Raw genomic sequence first — 11,929 nt, forward strand, 5'->3', positions numbered from 1 at the left:
ATCCTCGTGTGAATCTTGTGAACTCTCTTGTGAAAAGCGACAGCATCTATACCTAGTGTAGTTTGTTATATTATAACCTGTTAACACAAATGTATATTAAGTATTCTCCTTTTACAAATAAACGGTTATTTAGTTGTTAACTTAGTGTTCAAGTGAATCACTTCCAATTTGCTGTCTCTCCATCTCCATCCGGAACCCAATTGCTCGCGTGACCTACTTTTAAAAATAAACCAACTCCATTGCGGTTTCCATGTCAAATGAGACACTGGTGTCACTCCTGATGAGGCATCAGAAGTGCCAACCCTCCAATAGTGTGTGTGTATTGTAAGTCAAATACAGTTTTATAACTATTCCACAATATAAAATTCATTAAATTTTTATATTGGCTAAAAAACCTTTATAAAATTATTTGCAAAGCAGCAAAATCAATTTATTTTACACTAATAATATTTTTGCTTTTGATATTAAATCATGGACTAGAGAAAAAATGAGATTAAATCATTTGAATTTGTATCAAATTAGATTTGTGTAAAATATATTAATATTTGAAAACACTAATTCTGCAATAAAGTTATATTGTAATGGATGGTGGTCTTAAATACTTTGAATCTGTCTTAATAATTAAGCTCTCATTTCAGATAAGATGAGAGTTTTGATGGAAATGTAAAGAAGGTGCTAGTTTATTTCTGATAAATAATATGTACCCATAGAATTATCTTCCAATGTCATAATAAATTTGTATAGTAAATTATGTGCACTTGTGTCCAAAAAATAAGCATAACTGCCCAATCCATAAAAAGAAGTCCCGGGTATAAGATATAGAATGATTATTTTATTAGATTACAATCTGGAGAAGGGGACCGTGATACATTTGCATGAACATGGAAAGAAACTAGTTTGGAGGTGATGGTATTATGGTCTGGGATATCATTATGCTTAATGGCTGTACTCAGCTGTTATTGCAGGAAGGCAAACAAGACAAGGCTGTGAATTCAAATTTTCCAAGGTATGGTGCAGACTTCATTTTTATGGACGACTGCCTATATATGAGGACTTTATCTGCCAATGACTCTTTACTGAAGATATTGCATAAAATGATCTCTGGACCTAATTTCTACAGAACGTGTGAGATGCTCTAAGGAGATGAGTTGCAATTTATAGCCTCCACCAAGAGCTTCAAAATGGTCTTGTTCAAAGAGCTATTAAACAATATTATAACCACATGAGCAATTACTGTGCTGTGTGCATACTTGTCACATGCCATAATCACATTCTATGCAAAAATTTATGGAAATGATACTTGTTTTTGGTTACATAATTTAGATTAAATTTTTGTTTTTCAATTGTTTTCCTACATAAAGAATGCAATGCTGTAAAAATATAACGTAAACAAAATACTAAAAATCCAGCAAAAGAAACTAATGTTTTGACAGCTTTTAACAAATTGTCGTTAAATTACGACCATTCTAAAAAGGAACATATAAAATGAACAATAAAATTGTAAAACAAGGCGGCATCTGATTGGTTAATGAAGCAAGCATGAAAATTGGTGTTAAATAGAAAAATTGATTTACTGGATTTCAAAAAAGACCGTCATGCTTGCAAAAGGATGTTATTATCCTTGTAATTAATTGCTATGTCCTTTCTGCATGCTTTGTGTACTCCAGTTGATGCATATCTTGTCCCAGGTGCATTTGAACTTGATTGTCACTAACACAAGCTGCCAAAGTGTGTTACTGACCCTTTTTTATTAATGTTAACCGTTCTTTTAATCAATGGCTAAAGGAACAAGCTATAACCCTATATTTCAACCGTTGGCCAATTCTGTTGTTTGGTTAGAATTCAAACAAATATTCAACAAGCATTCCATTATACGAACTTTCCGACAAAGACCAGAAGACGTTAGAAAAGTAATAATTTTGACAACAACCGGAATAATTTTTGAGGTTAATGAGATTTTATTTGACTATTGTCCAGTGGGAATGGAATAAACCCCAGAAGACGACATTTATCACCAGGATCCTTAGCATTTCAGCCACAAAATTTTCTCAAGGTGAGAAGGTTCCAGTTTTCCCACCTTGTTAATGTCTTTAGGATTATCATCACCAGGAAGATTATAAGAATTATGAGTAGTCAAAATTGAATTTTGCAAAAAAATGCTTTGAGGAGCATATTGTGATGTTACTGAGAGGTGTTTATATAAAAACTGGAGTTTTCCCGCTTGAAGAGGGGATGTTTTAATCTCAAAGTGCATAGTGAATAAAAATTTCTTTTGTCAACTGAACTTTGTAATGAGGCAAACTCGGGTTTAATGTTTGATAGTCTTAACTGGAACATCTGTAGGTTTTTCTATATTTATATAAGATTACCAGTGATTTAGTTTCTAAATTGTATGTAAATTTTTTAATTAAATTTCTAAGAGCTTTGATTCTCTCTGATTTTTTATGATTTGAAGAACAGATGAACTCTGTAATTTTATCATTTGTATCCTCTGCTGGGAGAAATTCTAAACTTGCTAATTTTATGATATTCTAAACTCAATAGAAATTTGAAGAAACAAACAGAATTAAAGATAATTTTTTATTTGTGCATCTAACGATACACAAACAGAAAATAGAGAAAGTTCAAGATATAATTGAAGCGGACATGAAGGAAAAGGAGTTGAGGACAGATAATGATTGCAATCAGATACAATGGAGAGAACTCATCAAATTCAGCAGACCCCAAATAAAATGGGACAAGTTGCAGAAGAGGACAAATGTATGTAAGTGTAACAATGTCTATTGTATTGCAATCTTTAGAATAATGTTTTAATATAGAATATAACGAAAAAAAATGATTAATTTGCAAGCAACAAAAATATTCTTAATGCAACATGATTGATAGTTTCTAGTAATAAATTGTGATGCAGGTATTATAACCCTGTATATGTTTATATTATTTTTCACTCTGGACTGAACATTTATTTTGTTCAATAACATGTAATGCACTATTTTTTAACTGAACATTATGTATTATAAGCATTACAAATTTTATGCAAAGATTTTGTTTTAGAACTTTAACATTAGATATTTAAATCTTAAACTTTGACTCAAACATACTTTTGATGCAGTACATTTTATTTAAGAACAATATATATACATATATTTATAAGCATTTTATATAATAACAATTCTTGGCAATAATTGACATAGAAATGAATAAAATAAGCATAACTACTAATGCTGGAAATAATAAATTACAATAACAAGTTAAAAATTTTAATTTTATATTAATTTATAAAGGGTTTGTACTTTCTAAAATTTTACACGTCATTTCTGGTCCTGCCAGAGTATAATGAATCCATTTATGCTTTGATATAGATTTAAAATTTTGTATAATCAATATATAAATTGTGTTCTCAAGATTTTCTGCTCATGAATTTAGTTAAATGTACAAATATATTTCAAATATTTATGTCATGGATATGTATATAATTTTTTGCAATGTAACATTTTAATATTTATACATAGATTTGGAGAGGGAATATGAGATTTTTACAACAAAAATTTAAATGCATTACTAAACATCCGACAGACGAAACTTGGATGGCTACGTTGTGACCCCGTCGAAGTTCCATGTTTGGACTCATTCAGATCTGATAATTTCGAAACTTCTGCAAAACTTCATTTCCAGGTTCTCTCTCCCAGGTAATGTTTTCTGTCTGCAGTATTGAAAATGTAGATTTCTGTTGGTCAGCTGTAAATAGAATTAATAATTCAGAGTATGAAAATGTTTTTAATTATTTGATTCTTTAACGGTTGTATTAGCAACCAAGGATCAAGAGTTAAAGTTAAACCAATTATTATATTTACTTTTTACTTTTCGTATGTGAATGCTTATTGGTTACCTTGTGACTCTTGATTCTTGTTTGTAAATATGACTGTAAAAGATGTATTAAAGTTATAGTATTAATGCTGACAATATAAAATAGATCATTGGGTAACTATTCTTTGTCTTAAGTTTTGCTAATACCTTCATGAAAGCAGACATTATGCAGCCTACAAAAACAATTGAATTATATATGAAGTATTCAATCATTTATTTTTATAATTATTTATCTAAATATAGTGGTTTATGTTATTGCACATAGATTTTTAATGAAAATAAGTTTAAATGTATACAGTAGTAAATGATCATTGTTTATACCAGGGATGGCCAACACGTAGACCGCGGTCGACTGCAAAGGTTTTGAAAGTAGTCCGCGAAGCTAAAGTTGAACAATTTGCTTTCACTTAAATTAATGTTTAAAAATCTTAATTCGATAATTTATTCTTACAATAATGACTGTGTGTGCAACGTACCCATACTGTTTGTATTTATCCCGATGAACAATGCAAATGAATGTTAACGCATACACATATAAAAATCCTAAAATTGTTTGCCCATATTCATAGTCGCCTGCAGACTATATTTTACCAAAAAAGTAGCCCCTAAGGGATAAAAGTTTGGCCACATCTAGTTTATACATTTCTTAAGGAAATGGACCAAAAAGATGTTTTGATTTAAACTTTGATTATATACCACAAGGTGACAGAACTAATCGCTTGCCATAAAAAAAAAAACAGTATTTGAGCTTTTAATGAACATTTTTAATTATAGATCATCCAGAATACTAGTTGAATATATAAATTTTAGCAAATTTTCTCAGGACTTTATAACAACTCTTGCAATTGCAGCCCATCTTTTCCTTATCCTTAAGTATATGCAATTTACATATAGGAATGTGAAGATAGGATAAAGAAATGTGCTCTAAAAATTGTGAATATGTTTATAAAATAAAAATGATATTTATTATCTTTACCAGAAAAGAAACTGTATGTAAATGAAATGCATAATGAATTTAGACTTATAAACAAAATTGGAATTAGAGAAGTTGAAGTAGAAAGATTTGCATAGATCTTTAATATCCTAAAATATGATTACAATTTTATAACAAATTTAAAATCATCATCTGGCATTAATCAGATCATCAGAGTTTTTAGAAAGATTTTTCCAATGTTTTTGACCATTAATTTAAGAATAAAGATGAAGGATAACATAAAAATTTTTGCATCATATATGAGGATCATTTTTAAAGTAAGAATTACTTGCACATACCATGTTTCCCCGAAAATAAGACAGTGTCTTATATTAATTTTTGCTCTGAAAGATGCGCTAGGTCTTATTTTCAGGGGATGTCTTATTTTTTCCATGAAGAAGAATTCACATTTATTATTGAACAAAAAAATTCCAAAGTCGAACTTAGACAAGAGTGACATATATCCGGTCGTGTCGAACTGAACTTAAATAAAACCGAAGTGAACTTACAAAGTTTCCGTGCTGGAGTGGACTTCCTACTCTCGCTTCAACTTAACCTTTTTATAGTGTCGACATCAGGCTCGATGACCAATTAGTGCTTACTGAACCTTAACACTATGCAAATGTGATGTGGCGTGATTCCCGGCCGACCAATTAGCCATCACCAGCCATAACGTTATGCAAATCTGTGATACCCAAGCCATAGTTTTATGCAAAGCATGCCGTGTGGCGTGAATGTCTGCTGACCAATCAGTGGCTGTACTTTCAAAAAGTCAACGGCCACTTTCAACCATCTGGCAATGACCGTTACGAGTAAAAAAATACTTTGCTAAGTCTTACTTTCGGGGGAGGCCTTATATTTAGCAATTCAGCAAAACCTATGCTAGGTCTTATTTTCGGGGAAACACAGTTCTAACAACTCAAGTCAATGCTTTGGATTGCCACCTGGTGGGAAGCGTGTTATGACATCAGTTGGTTCTGAGTTCTTCAGTGCATCACAAACAATGTTGATTCCTGCATAATGTTCAATCCTGCTAATCTAGAGGTGCAATTGGTTTTTAAATGCAAAAACATTTGTCCAGCTGAAATTCATTAACAGGCAATTAAAGTGTAAGGAGACAGTGTAATGAATAAGACAAATCAGCAGAAATGGTGTCAGTTATTCAATGAAAAGAGAACAAGTACCCCGATAATGCAAATCATTATGTTGCTCAAAACAGTTGCAAAAGTTTTGGTGTGAGGTTTGGGTATATTATATATAATTGGGTATATATATAATATATAATAATTTGGGTATATTATATGTCCAGACTATCTAGTCTGGACATGGTGCTCATCTTTTCTTGAAATTAAAGTAATTTTGAATGGAAAACACATGTAGACTGATGATGACATCCATGAGACTGTCATCAACTGGTTCAAGGAACAGGTAATAAATAGTTCTTCAACAAGGGAATCATCAAGCTCATCTCCTGATGTCAAAAATGCTTGCATTTCATTGACATTATGTTGAAAAACAGTTTATGACATATTTTCATTTTAAACACAAGGATGATGAATTACAATAAATTGTTATCACCTTATGACAAAATGATTCTAATTTTAAAAAAAATCTTTGTAAATGTACACTCATTGCTATAAAAATTAGTGCACCAAGAAGGAGTTGTTGTACACTGCAAAACTTGGAATGCAGATAAGTCTCAAGCAGATATGAAAACAATTAGCATTATAGTACAATGGCTTATTGCATAATGCCAGCAGAAGGCATTAAAATGCACCCTTCTTAGCCTAAATAAAAAAACTCACAAAGGCATCCTGTCTGTAGTTTACCTGTTACAGAAGGATGCTGTATCACTACAGATGCCTTTACGTTGCAATAAAGACCATACGAACAACTAACCAAGTTTGAGAGGAGAAGGATCATCAGGTTGAGAGAAGCCAGATGGTCATCTCACTAAATAGCCTATCACATAGACCATTCTGACAACACTGTGAGGTGGTGTTCGGACCAGTGGACAAGAGAGAGCTTGCACATACGGCACCCAGGCTCAGGATGCCCTCAGCAGACCACTAGCCGAGAGGACTGCCTGGTCCTCCAACAAGTATGCACACAGTCCACTATATTGTTGTCTGCCATCTGGCCACAGGTGGCACCATCATTACAGGCCCCTTTGTCTGTCTGTACCATTTCAAGACATCTGGGTGAGGAACATTTGGTTCACAGCAGCCATCCACCATTGCCTCTATTTGGAGTGATGTCATTCCCAATGGAATTGGACCACAATGGAATGGAACTAGGTCCTATACAGCAATGAGAGATACAATTTGGGCATTGACAATGGCTGTGTTCATGTTTGGAGCAGCCATGGTGAACGCCTCAATCCTGGGGACAGTGTGCTGCTCTATGCTTTGGAGCAGCACATTGTCCCCACAACTGGTGTGATGGTTTGGGGTGCCATTACATATGACAGTGGTCACCTCTAGTAGTGATCCATGGGACCATGACAGCCCAGCAGTATGTTGATGACATCCTGCAGCCATATGTGTTGCCTCTCATGGCAGGGCTCCCAAGAGCCATTTTCCAACAGGACGATGCTTGACCACAAACAGCAAGATTGTCACAAGACTGCTTCTGCCACATTGCCACATTTTCCTTGCCTGATCGGTTCCCTGCTTTGTCAATGATGGAACATGTCTGGGAACACCTGGGACACTAAGTTCAACAGCCTAGGAATTTGGCCAAACTAAAGGACCGCTTGCAATAATTGTCGACTGAGATGTTGCAAGACACCACAAGGCACCTGTATGCCTCCATGCCCATCCGTATCACATTGTGTATTCATGATAGAGGTAGCCCAACAGGGTACTAGAACTTCCTTTCATTTGTAGTTTTTCCTGCAATAAATGATCCTTTTGCTTTCAATTTGTAATCACTTACTTATATTACCATTACATTCAAATATGTACAATTTCATTCAATTCCAACAACTCCTTCTTGGTGTGCTAATTTTTATGGCAGTGAGTGTATTTCCATATAAAGATAAATCTTAGAAAGAAACTAAATATTTTATGTTATTTAGGTAAGAGGATATTTATATTTATGTACTATAATAGCTAATTTTAATGTTTTTGAAATTTATTGATGTTTGTATTATAGAAATAGTTCCATATAAGTTTAAATTGCTGATCATTTAGAATAATTCTTAACGTAATCCTTCTTGAAAAGGTTAGATAAACATTCAAGTTTTTGAATATATTTAATGATCTCTATTACTTGCTAAGAACATCTTGTATTTTGTTAGAGTAAATTTTAGTAAAAAGATTAAAATTTCTTACCATAAGATTTTTTATCAGCTAATTTACTTTCAGAATCACATTTATGATCCAGCATCAAGTCTTTCTGTTTCTTGCAAGCCCAGTGCATTGACTATATTCAAAATAAGACAAAAAAAAATACAATTATTTTATTTTATATACATATATTTATCTTTTAGATGAAACTTACACAATGATTATCTTTACTCAAATTTCGCCATTGATCGAAAGGTATCGTCAGCCCACTTCTTTTCCACATGTCATATTGTTTCCTTGTCGTAGGCTCTGTTAAAATTTCTTTGGCTCGTTGCAATCTTTGAAATCGCTCGACTAACCGAAAATATATAATCATAAGATTTATTTTAATGATAAAATTATATAAGATAAATATTTTTGAATATGAATCTTAAAAGAAATTAATTACCTGAATTTGGATCATCTGGATTTTTATCTGGATGATAATCCAAAGCTTTTATTTTAAATTCGGAAATAATTTGTTCCTCCTTAACAATTAATTATTTGTTTTTTTTAGTAAATTCAATATAGATTTTAAAATTCTCAAAACACACATAATATAACAAAATTAATTTTCAAAAAAGAATAAATTATTCCGAAAAAATATTTCAGAAATTCATATTGAGAACTTGGCCGAGGAGAGCTAAGAATTTTTCCCTGGACTTACTTTTCATTCAACATATTTTGTTTGTAATTTGTAACTTATAGTTATTACAAGTGTTTTCAGGATATGTAGGAAAAATGGCTACTCAAAATGTTCAAACTGACATGGAGAAAGAAGTGCGCACCAGAAAATTGGACGAGAGAAATCATAATATCATATTTAAGAAAAGTTACAGAAGAGAACATAATAATTATAGAGGGATTACACTATGATGTCATTGTATTAAATTCTTTAAAAGAATTTTTTAGACAAAAATTAGAAACTTAATAGAATAAATTTAAAGAGATGCACACAAGAAAGAATGATGATAAATTTCATTTTCCAATATAGAAGATTTGGAAACTCGGTGGAAATTTGGGAAATGACTTATAGCAGCTGTTTTGGTAACATTAAGAAAGACTTGAAAAAAATTAAATTGATAGAGAAATAGTAACATTATAATAAGGAACATGTACAGAATATAAAAAAGAAAAGAAAGTGTGGATATTCAGATTGGCTGTAATTTAGTGTCTTGTTTCTTCTTTCTCTATAGTATTCCCAGTTTCAGTTTTTGATAAGTTTTTAGTAATTAACAATAGAGATATTCAGATTTGTTTGAGTTGATGAATGGACTCATAAACTAGATATTCTGTCTCCATTTCTGGTTATTACAATGATGAATAATATTTTAGAGTTGATTGAAAATGGAGAAAATGCAGAATATTTTTCAGACGATGTAATAATTTGGGTATATTATATGGAAAAAAACAACAAATGGGTGAGAGAAACATGATGAAGAATGCAATAAAGATTACTATGCAAGAGAGTGAGATGGTGTTTACAGATAGCAGAGTTTATCTTCAGAGTATGGGTGAAATGTTGAAGGAAGTAGAAATATATATGAGAAAAAGCTCACAGAGGATGGAATTCTAAACAGAAATTACCAAATCAATATCTTCAACTCATGGCTTTTCTTTTTTTATCAGACTATATGGGTAATAGAACATAAGTGAAGGGAATGAAAATGTAAAGGACAATGAAAGGAAAAATTAAAAAACAGGTTAAGAAAAAAAGAGAAGTAACAGCTCAAAAAACACACACAGTCTGACAGACAGAATGAGAAAGACATGTTTGAAGTGGTTTGCAGAAGTGAAACAGTTAAGACAGGAAAGATAAAGATACTAAAAGCATTGTAAACAATAAAAGAAAAGGGAGAAGAAGAGAAGGGATCATATAAATGATTTGAAAGAACGGGGAAAGATTAGATGGTTTGTAAAAGAATGAGAGAGAAGAAAGATATTGTAGAGACAAGAAAGCAGTGGTGCACCCAGAGGGGTTCAACATTTCACCCAATCTCTGAAGATACACTCTGGCACCCTCCAAAGAAAGAAGCATCCAAAAGGAAAGAAGCATTAAAAAATTTTTCAAAAATCTTTTCCTAATTAATATTCCTTTTTTATTTATATCATGTTGTGTCTTCTATTTCTATACTACTAATAAATTAGCAATCACATAGGTGGAAATTTTATTAAACTGACATAAAAAATATTTTAATCTGTTTAACTCCGTTCTCCCCAAGGTTAAATACCAAGTGCGTCACTTCAAGAAAGAATGAAAGTGTAGCAGTATACTATTCTGTTGAGTTCTTGGCAATGAAAAAAAAAAAAGAGGAAGGAATTACAATGACATTCAACAGGTGGGTGAAATTTATTTTACACTAGTCATATACATCATACGTAGTTCCATACAATTCCCAAAAACTTAACACGACCAACTATCATACGACTTCATAATAGTACGACCGGTAACGAACCGAAGGGAAAAAAGCTGTCAACCCCAAACCAATTGTACTTTTAAATGTCGGGCATATGTGCTCCCTTAATTTTTGCTTATGTTTTTAATTTTATTTACAGAATATCACTACAAAGGGCTCTTATCAATCTGATCTAACAAAATGTTGGAATACAAGGAAATAAATATAATGATGACCTTGAAACATTAATAATTTATTAACTGGAAAAGACCTCCAATATAGCTTAATTTTCAAATTCTACTTGAGTAATATAATACAGATGTAATAGGCTTATAAAATTACGATGCACAAATTAAAAATAATAGCGATTTAAAACATATTTTTTCTAACTAGAGATTGTATGTTTTAATATTCATTCTACCATCATTTCGACGCCATGTTTGGAAAGGAAGCACGCTTTCGCCATTATCTCCGCATGCTAATCACATAACTGATAATCGCTGTGAAGAATGGAAACGCAATGTCATCAATTATTTTACACGTGATATTCTCTTGGATCAGGCAAGCAGAAATAGCGTCAACGCACGTTGTAGGCACATTTGCCATTTCAAACATGGCGTCGAAGTGACGGTAGAACGTGTTTAAAACACACAGCATCGTATTTATTTGTAAAAAAAAAAATTTAAATCGTCATTATTTTTAATCTAAACGTCGTAACCACATAAAACTATTTATTATACACGTATCGGTACATATTATTTAAGTAGCATTCGTATATATTTTATTGGTCGTCCATATTGAAATACGTGAAAAATAATAATCGTCGTTAATAATCCATCTAAACAGACATTAAATAATTTTGTGACGTAGAAAAGTACACGTGTTCTCTACATCAAAACAAAATAATAAATTTCAAAAACAAACAATCTGTACGTGAGTTAATGATAAATTTCGATTTACAGCAATAAAATAGCGTGTCATGCAAATGTTTATATCAATTTAACAACTAAATTTACCGAGGAATTTTCATCACATCCTAAAATACTATAATAATCGTCATTCGAGTCTTTCTTATACTTAAAAATTTCATCCATGATTGTTTACACCACGTTAGCACGTTTGATATACTTTCGCGGTAGATCTTACGATTTAAAAATAAATAAATAAATAAATAAATAATAATATTATTATTATTATTATTATTCGTTCAATAATGTATCTCTACTTATATAAAAGAGTGCTTTCGAACTTAAATTTCGTGGTTTTTCANTTAAAATTGAGTTGGCAACACTGAAAGTAGTAGTTACAGCAGACTACCAAGGTTAGTAAATACCTTCGTCCTATTTAAAATTTTTTAAACGTAT

At 31.7% G+C, this 11,929-nt stretch overlaps 2 protein-coding genes across 5 annotated transcripts in view; one reads left to right on the forward strand and one right to left on the reverse strand.

Moving 5' to 3' along the window:
• Positions 1-3,183: 3,183 nt before the first annotated feature.
• Positions 3,184-11,699, reverse strand: LOC111624420 (dnaJ homolog subfamily C member 12-like). 2 transcript variants are annotated; one of them, XM_023367253.1, is made up of 5 exons: positions 11,582-11,699; positions 8,579-8,657; positions 8,345-8,484; positions 8,176-8,266; positions 3,184-3,738 (listed from the first exon to the last, which is right to left on the reverse strand). In XM_023367253.1, exons 1-5 carry the CDS (start codon positions 11,657-11,659, stop codon positions 3,632-3,634), a joined length of 495 nt encoding a protein of 164 aa, XP_023223021.1. In that variant the 5' UTR covers positions 11,660-11,699; the 3' UTR covers positions 3,184-3,631. The 2 variants fall into 2 exon arrangements, with proteins under 2 accessions (XP_023223021.1, XP_023223022.1); XM_023367254.1 differs by lacking the exon at positions 11,582-11,699 and adding an exon at positions 10,987-11,553.
• Positions 10,090-11,929, forward strand: part of LOC111624418 (protein phosphatase 1K, mitochondrial-like) — a 36,271-nt gene continuing 34,431 nt past the window's right edge. The window contains exon 1 of one of the 3 annotated variants that reach the window (XM_023367249.1): positions 10,090-10,508. In XM_023367249.1, the coding sequence (XP_023223017.1) occupies positions 10,465-10,508 (44 nt within the window). In that variant the 5' untranslated portion in view covers positions 10,090-10,464. Of the gene's footprint in view, positions 10,509-11,856; positions 11,926-11,929 lie in introns of those variants that run through there. The other 2 variants (XM_023367250.1, XM_023367251.1) reach the window with 2 other exon arrangements.

This window comes from Centruroides sculpturatus, unplaced genomic scaffold, assembly GCF_000671375.1.
Source record: "Centruroides sculpturatus isolate CEXI.00-Female unplaced genomic scaffold, Cexi_2.0 scaffold397, whole genome shotgun sequence".
Classification (NCBI taxonomy): domain Eukaryota; kingdom Metazoa; phylum Arthropoda; class Arachnida; order Scorpiones; family Buthidae; genus Centruroides; species Centruroides sculpturatus.

Bases quoted from the DNA above. Each gene is read 5' to 3' on its own strand.
- LOC111624420 (XM_023367253.1), bottom strand. From the start codon at position 11,659: ATGGATGAAATTTTTAAGTATAAGAAAGACTCGAATGACGATTATTAT. The intron at 8,658-11,581 runs GTAAATTTAGTT...TTAATTGTTAAG, and splicing joins GATGTGATGAAAATTCCTCG to GAGGAACAAATTATTTCCGA. The intron at 3,739-8,175 runs GTAAGAAATTTT...TTCTATTTACAG, and splicing joins AGCTGATAAAAAATCTTATG to CTGACCAACAGAAATCTACA.